Here is a 9027-nt window from a genome sequence, read left to right as displayed (position 1 = left end):
AATGTACCTTTATTTTTTGTAGAAACTAGAGTTGCATATCAGTATTAATATAACTTCTTTACTGATACTTGCTTTGAGAATGCTAACTCTTCTGCCGTTGGTCAAGCAGTGGCATTCTGGAGATGAGTAAGATAAGTTAAATCAAATTTAAATCAAAGTTGTAGTTAAATAAGGATTATAAACTGCGATCCATCTATCCAGATTTTGAATCGTATAGTATTTCAAAGTTATTTGCCTATTTTCTCTATAGTTTCAAATCAATACTGTTGTTTTGGTTTTCAACATGTTCATAGGAGTTTATTTTTATAGGTTGTCTTACTGATTGACATGTTCTAACTTTACCACAGGCTTGATTTTTATTTTTATTTTTATTTTTCCCAAATCAAGGCAGTATACCTGCTTGTGTGCTTATCGTATCAGCAGGGTCCTCGCTCTTTAGTTTTCTGTCTTGCAAATATTTAAAGGCTTGTTCAGATTGTAGACAAGTTACCAAGAAAATAGCATGATACTAGTTTGCTACTTCTGAAACTGTTTAGATTGTATTTTCTAGTGTTTTCCTTTTGGCTATAGAGACCTAATTGAACATCAGACTGAGTGATACAAGGGCAGAGTTTAGCCTAATTCTTTGTTTTGTGCTGAGCGTTCATGAGAGGAAGTGCTTTAAAATCCTGGCCTTCGCTTCTGGTGTCTGCTTGTTCTTTGCATGGAGAGTTTTGGATAAAAGCTTTTGTTGAAGTGTTGCATGGAAAATTATATAATTGCTTGCCAGCTTGTTCACTTTGTTACTCTTGTGGAGGGGAAATACTGTATTCCAGCAAGTAGAAGAGAGGCCTTTGCATAGGATACGTACCATCCTTTATTAAATACAGTCTGTAGACACTCATTTTTCTCTCCCCCCTCCTTTTCAGACGCCAGGTAGAGGTGGGTCTCAGAGCTCGGATTCGGATTCATCTGCCACACCAGGAAATGCCGTGGACCTGAACAACGAAGGCTCCTCTGAGGTACTAAGCACCATACATGGGACTGGAGTCTTAAACCTTGCGTACTGTTTCTCTGATCCATGAAGCTGTTGGGAGTAACTTTTGATGCCCTACCTAAAAAACAGCTGTACTAAATAAATACTCAGAAGTGTCATCTTCTAAGAATTGGTTCTTATTTAAATAAAAAAGGAAGGCTAGGCATATTTATAGGTAACTGTTAATTAGGCTTATCTATCTAAATGGTCACAAGCAAGCCTTCCTGTAAACCTAGAGCTGAATTATTAAAATTAAAATCAATGAGACATAAGCTTAAGACTCTTCATTAATCAATCTTTTACAAGAGTTGCAAAAAACGAGGCGTAACTTTTTATCACACTTGTACTCCCTTTTCACCTTGCTTCTGCTAAGCTGTAATGTATACTGGAAACTTCCTCCTCCTTGCGAAATACCAAACGTGTTGTTTTTTGTTTGGTGTTGGTGTATAAATCTACCGCTTGTAAATCCTATCCATTTTTTATGTGCTGTATGCCATACTTAACCAGCAGAATAAGTTGTTATTCTTGCTTCAATCCCATATTACAACGTCTTTGGATTTACAGTGTTGTCAAATATTAACTCTGAAAAATGCAAACTGACTTCACTGGCTGTTGGAGCTAGTTTCTGCTAATGTAGCCTGATTACCTAGCTTGAAAATGTTTCAAGCTTAGCATACAAATGCAGTGCAAGGTTAATTACTCCTATTACAGCATTAAAGGGAGCAAAGTGCTCTTTCTGACACTGAATAAAGTGTATGATGATTCAAATACTCCTATGTCTGCTATGATAAGAGATAAGAGAAACTTTCACTGTGCTGTTTAAAATCTTAATTGCCTTCCATCTGTGCATCTGCTTATTTCTTATTTCTTGAAGCCTTATTACAGTCCGTATAATCAGACATTCCGTAATATTTTGCTGCATGTTATACACATCACACATTTGCGAGTCCAAATATGTTTTGTATGCATATTTAGACTGTCCCCGAAGCAAATAAATATTCTTAAATTACAGACTAAAATCTCATTACTTTGGTAGTTAATTAAGGCATAAAAATGTGCCATGAGGTAATTGCTTCTTTCCAAAGTTTGGCTAAAATTGCACAATTCCATTAATATGAGTGCAGTATCACTGACGGTACAACTGGTGGGTGTCACAACGTACCTCGATACTGATGTATTAGTACCCTTTTGACTTAGGACGAGCTTTCACAGTTGTGGTGTGCCTGCCCTACTGCACCATTGGCTTTGCTTGCTACGGAGTTAACCTGGCTCAGACTGAAGGCTGCCGTGCTGCTTTTGGTTGATACTGTATAACATGAAAAAATATTTTTTTTATTGTCAATAATTCCACTATCTGTTGTATTACTTACAAGGGGGGTGCGCTCCTTAGCATATAATTTCGAAATCTGTGTGAAACTGAGCTCCGAAGCTGGTGATGGGTTTTTACTCTCCTGAGATTCGCACGTTACAACACGCAGCTTGAGCCTTTCTGTCGGTCTTCCTTTTCCTGTGCAGCTGGTCTGAGGTGTTGTCTTTCTGAGAGCTGCTCTCCAGGAGCACCGTAGCCAAACTCTGCAGAGTGTTTGCTCTCCGTTTTGTTGTTGTATTCCCACCTGGTTCTCCAGTATTACGTAAAGTCAGAAATCCAGTTGACTTGCTTTCACTCCAGTTTCTTGGCTAGATTTTCTAATTTGGATTGTTGCAAGATTCAAATGGAGAATCATTATTAAATCTGTGTGGATTCTCATGTTCCCTGCCTCCTCAAATCAATCCTGATTTTTGAGAATTGTAGTATGAAACAAAAAGAGTAAGGAAGTCTGAATTCAAACTGTTCCTTGCTCAAGGAGAGGTGAAAATCTGCTTTAGGCCCATCTGTGGCTATGTCAGCACTTCAGCTCACACATAGACCTGTAATCAACTCTAGATACGTCTTTCGTTCACTGTGCAATCTGCCCAAGGAGGAAACATTTGAGCCCGTCCTGTCTTTGTAGCTTAGATCCCAGTGCAACTCTCTCTGTGATACAGGGTTGCTGAGTATTCCATGCTTGCAGCGAGTCCACCAGCGTGCTTATGCTTTCATTAGCGTAATGTGGCTGCGTTAGCTGGGCAGGTTTGCCACAGCCATCCTATTTGGAAGGGGCCTTAACATTTCCCTGCACGGACGGAGGATTGAGTTCAGTCTGTTCTGCCGTGGAGGTGCTGGCATCCTCCAGCCAGCAGTGTGGACCGAGGCCCAGAGGAATTTACTGACCACGCTGCTTTTTTCTAGGTGTTTAAGCATGTAGCGTGTGTCTTGAAGATGTCAAGCTCTTTTTCTTCAGAAACTGGTTTAACTTTTGGCTTTGGTAAATCTCTGGCGAGCATGCTGAGGTTTGGTTTTGTGTGGTTTGTTTGTTTTAAATTCTACCAAGGAAGGTGCATATTTTTCCCTAAGGGAGCGTGCCAGCCAGGCATGCAGCGTGCTGGCACCTGGGCCTCTCTTGCTGCCACAAACTTGCTTATTAATTTTCGGGGGCATTTCTGCAATCTCACCGCACCACCCTCGTCTCTCTCTGTGAAAGATCTGAACGCCCTTACGGGAAGATGCGTGATGGATCTAACGTGATGCCTTGTAATGGTCCATTCACAATTTGTTATGCAGCTTATTCCTCTGTCACGTGAAGGGGGTACCAAGAGTGTTTGGGAAACACTTAGTGGTATGCAGCATGGTGCTAGCTTTTAAAGTGTGGTTTAGATTTCTTTGTTTTCATGTTCTTAACTGTTCCTTCTTACCTTCTCCATAGTATTGATATGTGGTTTCCAAAACCTATCTTTCCAAAAGGGAAACAGACTTTGCTTTTGGTGGTTGTAGAGAACTTTAGGCGTAAGAGTTTGAACAGAGTTTGATTCCAAATCTGCTTTTTTGTCTTCGTTAGTTTCTTAAAAACAAATATACATTTCACAGGGCTTCATCTGTCCACTATGTATGAAAGTGTGTGTAACTCCCAGTGATCTGTCTGAACATTACCAGAATGAGCACTCTGGCACAGAAGGAAGACAGGAGCTTCGTGACCTCCCAGCTGTTACTGTGGGTCTTGTTTATTTTGTTTCAATAGCTTTGGTAATGGGCTGCTTTAAATGAATATACATCTTTTCTTATGGCTTGGGTGTCAGCTTTTTAAATTCTTTCTTTTGATTCCTTGCTGAAACATAATTTGATCTCTCATGCATGATTCCAAAGTGTGCATTCAGCAGAAGAATTAATCTGTGTCTAACATTCTGGTTTGCAGTTCTCTCACGTGAAACATTTGCCATATTGGGCGACTTGCAGTCACCGATGTATTCTTTTTTATCAGCTTTTACTTGATTTTCTTGTAAATAAGACTGTTACATTGTTTGATTTACTTCATATCAGTCTTAGTATAGTGATAAATGTGGTATCAGATCTGGTACATCCTTTGTGAAAAGAAATGTTTCAAGCTCTTATTAGCTATTTTTAAAGCAGATTTCTAGTGGGAGATAGGTACATTGGGAAAAAGATGGAACAGAGGACAGGAATATAAAAAATTTAGAAGCTTCTCTTCTTGAATATGTTTAAGAGCCTTTACCTATTGCAGCAACATTATAAAAATAATTATAAACCAACTTTTTTTTAATATAGACTTTTATTGGAATTTTTTTATGCCCCCAACAACATGCAAAGGCTGTTTCAGTGTAAATAGTAGTGCATTTCTAAATTCTGTCAATTGTGGAGTGTAAAACTGCACAATTAAAAGAAAGTGTGCCGTTTAACACTCCTCAACTGGAAGAATTCAGGTTCTGTAAGGTAATAGCCTCCAGCTACACAAGGCTATCTGAGTTTTTTCTGCTGTCAGCTTTCAGAGAGTAGGTTTGACTTGTAGGGACAGGCAGCTTGCCATGTACTAAATGGGTTTGTATGGAGGTGAAGTTTTGCATTCTTTCTGCTGAAGTTACTTTTGTTGAGTTTTGGAATCAAAGTGTTTATTCTAGGCTGTGTGAGCGAAGTGATTTTATTGGGCTTCTTGCTGTGTGCATTTGCTAAGTAGTGCTTTTTTCCTTCCTTAGACCCGGTGTGTATTCACACTTTATTTTTGAAGGGAAGACTTGAAATTTTGGGATGTTATCACAAAGATGATGAAAACCATCAATACATTGATTATCCTAGAGTTACTTGAGATGTCTTCTCGAGGGTGAAGTGTCACCTGTTAAAATGAGCAGGATCTGTGGTGAAACTGGCCCGTGCTGCTCTCCTGGAGTGCTGGGGGAGCTCCTCAGAGCCAGGACAACCTGGGACTGGCTTGGGATTGACTCCTCGCTGCCTCCTGTTGAAGCAGAGACCACCTGTAGTGCTCTGTTTGTGGTCAAGTCAGCTTTTTATTTTCATTATTATCTGGTCACAATGCAAGTGCCTTACTTGAATAAGCTGTGACTTACAAGTGACGGGTGTTTCATTCTTGATGCGATGGTATCAGTAGATGGGGATGTGAGCCATCAGAGGTGATTTGGTTACCTGAAGAAGTTACTCTCTTATTTCAACTGGGTTGTGTTTAACGTAATTTCATGGAGTCGACTGTGGGTTCTTGCTCACTTTGAGTCCTTGTTTTTCCACCATCAGTTACTTGTCAGTACTTTTTTCTTGTCAATAGCTGATTACAACTTTTTAACTTGATAAAATTTGTGTATTGAGTGTAGCATGTGCAATACAAATTCAGTTGTTTCTAGCTGTTGCTCTTTCCTGTTGCTAAAGCTGTGTTTCTTGGTACAGTGATTCAGTAAGTATCTGGAACAGGTGAGAAACAAAGAATGCAAATATTTTTTTGTTTCCCCAGTTTGATCTTTTATTATATGAGCATGCATAGAAGCCTTGAAAAAGTGGGGAAATCTGTCAGTTGCTCTCATGAGTACTAGTATGTAAAGTTCAAAATACTTGACTACTGAGAAGCTGATGGTTTGCATTTGTTGATGGAGAATGATGGTTTGCATTTGCAACAAGCACATTGTGACCCTGAAACAGCAACACAACCAGGTTGTCACCCTTCATTCCATCTTTGCCGTTCCTGGGACAGAATAATAAGGATAATATAATGTTACCAATGTCATCTTACACAGCAGACATATGAAACATTGCTGAGTTTGGCTTACTTAAACTGGTGTTTGGCTTTCTATTCCCTGTGGATATTGCTGTGAAAAGTTCAAATACATTTTGTTGGAAACAGTGCTGAAGAAGCTCCCAAGTTCAGTTTTTTTCCCCAGTCCATTCTCCTCGAACACGGAGATAGGATGTGTTGCAAGGCCAGTGTTTGGTCACGCTTTGTGAGATCTGAAAAATTGTCACTTGATTGATAAAAGCATTAGCACCTTGCTTTTAATTTTGCCTATAGCTTTCTTCACTAACCTGTCTTCCACTGATAACACCCTCCCTGCTGATGAAAATTTTAGTAAGTCAGGTCATTAGCCCCTCTGTTCTCCATGCCCCTCCCTCCTCTCCATCCTCCATGCAGTGAGAGCTGGTCTTGTTCTGCAGTCATAGACATCCACACCTGTGGTTTCTGAAGGTGTCTGATGTCCTGTTGTGGGAATGGATCCTCGCCACTTGCCTACAGCCTTATTTATGGTCTTCCTCTTAAACAACTGTCTGTGCAGCCCTCATTTTTCAAACTAGGGATTGCACTGTATGATAACTGGTGAAAATGACAGTGCAGTCCTTTCCCCTGCCCCCCAAGCACTGAAGAAGCCTTACTTTAAAACACAAATGCTTATTCAGCTGCAGGAACAACCACCAAAATGTTGGCAAGTGTCTCTGTCCATATATAGCCAACTCAGCCAAACGAATGCCGTATGGAAGTCGCACGCATTGCCACATTCCCAAACAGGGACGTTGTTCCCCAACTTTCCTGTATACAGTGGTGTCACTAACAAAAGCTGTGTGACTTCTTCTGTTTGTTTTCTTTTTCCTAAAGGAATGATACATTTCTAAACCGTGTCCAGCATTTCCTTTCTATGTCCGTTGGATGTTCAGGACATCTAAACAGTGAGTCAGTGAGAGAGGCTTAATTTCAGATTTCCCTTCCCGGTTTCTCCTGAGGCATCCAAAAAAACCCCACTGTATGGTACTTGTGCAATGTTTAGAATATAGTGGCCATTCATATCTATTGTCTTATCTACAACTAGGCTAAACCTAAGGCAATTTTAAAATATTTCTTTTGGGTAATCTTCATAACTTTCCAGATATTTGGTAAATATGTATTTCTTAGCTAATACAAGCAAGATACGACCCTGGTGTTTTCTGAATAGACTTTTCATAGCAGGATTGCCTAGAGTGTAAATTGACATACTAGTTATGCAAAAATTTTCTTTTTTTGTCTTTCTTTGAAAAGACCTCGTTCTTTATGGTGTTTTTTTTCCCCTACTTGTCCCTTGTTGTAGATGCAATTGATTTGATCTTCTGTTTTTATGGATTCCCTTGGAATGTTGTGGGCTGGTTTTGCAGAGAACACCATGTCAATACTATAATGCTGATATTTTATTCTCTTTGGCTGTTCTTTCAGTTACTTCTCAAATTAGGTTGTGGTGGCTGTTCTCACCTCAGTGGTACTTGCCTGCTTTGCACAGGAACAAAAGTCAGTGGTCGAGCTACATTAGTACATTAGTTTACTGCAACATCTGAACAATACTACGAGAATGAAGAATTAGAGATACTGGTTTGGTTTGACTTGGCCATGTGATGTGACTTTTCTTAACAGCAAATCCACTGGATTAGAATTTCTAATTCGTGACAAAATTGTAATGTTGTAGGTTGTGACACAATTGTAGTCTTACTCATCAATAGTAATAAAAACAGAAGGGAACTGAACTAGAAATTATGTTGGTTCTATTCTTCTCAGGAAGAATCCAGCTTCTTTTCTAGGAAGACATCAAGTCTGCAGTCTGGTATAAAATAAACTATAAAGAAAGTGAGACACGTTTTTTCTTTTTGGCCAGAAAGTTAAATACTTACTTGTAAAATTGAAGTGGACTATAGGTCTTGATTATATAAACCGTGACCTTTTTACCTACTTTTCTAATGGTTAAATAGAGATGTTATCTGGTGAAGCCACTGTCATCTTACTGTTTACATAAACACAGAGGAAAGGGCTTTTTCTGGTGGAAGGCATGGAAAAAATGTCAACTGTGTTTTCCTTTTAACAATATATAAAGGCAATGACCTAATTTATTTATTCTTTAACTTAAAATATCTAATTTTTTTTTAATCAGTATGTAAGACTTCTGAAATAAATTATGAAATGTGGTCTTGCCCTTGCTGTCCAGGCAGGCAGTTTAATCTGCCTCTGAGAACTTCTTGAAGATTCAGTGAATTGCTTCAAGATATATTTGGGAAAGAAAACCTGGAAACTACTTGATACATCTTTCAGCTCTGAAACGTCAGTATGTTTCTGTCCTCTGGCCCTGAGTATATACAGTTCCTAATCTTCTGTCGTGTAAAACGTTTCAGCCTTTAAATCACTGTGTAACTGGAGAATATCTGAGTTTAAGCTTAGACTTACTGTTTAACTGCTGGTGAAGGTGTGTGTTTTGTATCAGGGAGGGTTGTGGAGGTTCACCTGCAGTGGAAAAACGTGAATGGTGATTTTGGAATTTTTCCAAATAGTCATGACACACAACAACTAAAATCAACTCCAGAAAAGTGTTTATGCCTCTGAGCACGTGAACATACCGTACAGCTCTTGAACTTACTTTTAGTTTTTAAGCACGGTGAACTTTATTCACAGCATACAGTTTATCGTGCCAATATAGCTGTGAAAGAGTTGTTAATGTAAGTCTGGATTCTGAGACATGGGCAGACACAGGTCGTGGCTGGAAGGTGTTACAGCGCTGCCCTGGGATCGCAGCTACTGGTTTTTGTTCATGCGGCTCACTGGAAACAGGCTGTAGGCTTGAGTGCTGGCCCAGTATTTCTGGAAGGTCAAAGACGAAGCCTAGAAACTCAAATTTATTTAAACTTAAAGCCTGGT

General features: G+C 39.3%; 1 protein-coding gene across 1 annotated transcript in view; it reads left to right on the top strand.

Moving 5' to 3' along the window:
* Positions 1 to 464: 464 nt before the first annotated feature.
* EEA1 (early endosome antigen 1) overlaps positions 465 to 9027 on the top strand; it is a gene marked incomplete at its 5' end in the record, with an annotated part of 61969 nt that continues 53406 nt past the window's right edge. The window contains 2 exon segments of the mRNA XM_009698207.1: positions 465 to 477; positions 909 to 1001. Of these exon segments, the coding sequence (XP_009696509.1) occupies positions 465 to 477; positions 909 to 1001 (106 nt within the window).

The sequence above is a fragment of the Cariama cristata genome, unplaced genomic scaffold (assembly GCF_000690535.1).
Source record: "Cariama cristata isolate BGI_N322 unplaced genomic scaffold, ASM69053v1 scaffold10934, whole genome shotgun sequence".
Classification (NCBI taxonomy): domain Eukaryota; kingdom Metazoa; phylum Chordata; class Aves; order Cariamiformes; family Cariamidae; genus Cariama; species Cariama cristata.
This window is presented reverse-complemented; position numbering and strand designations above follow the sequence as displayed.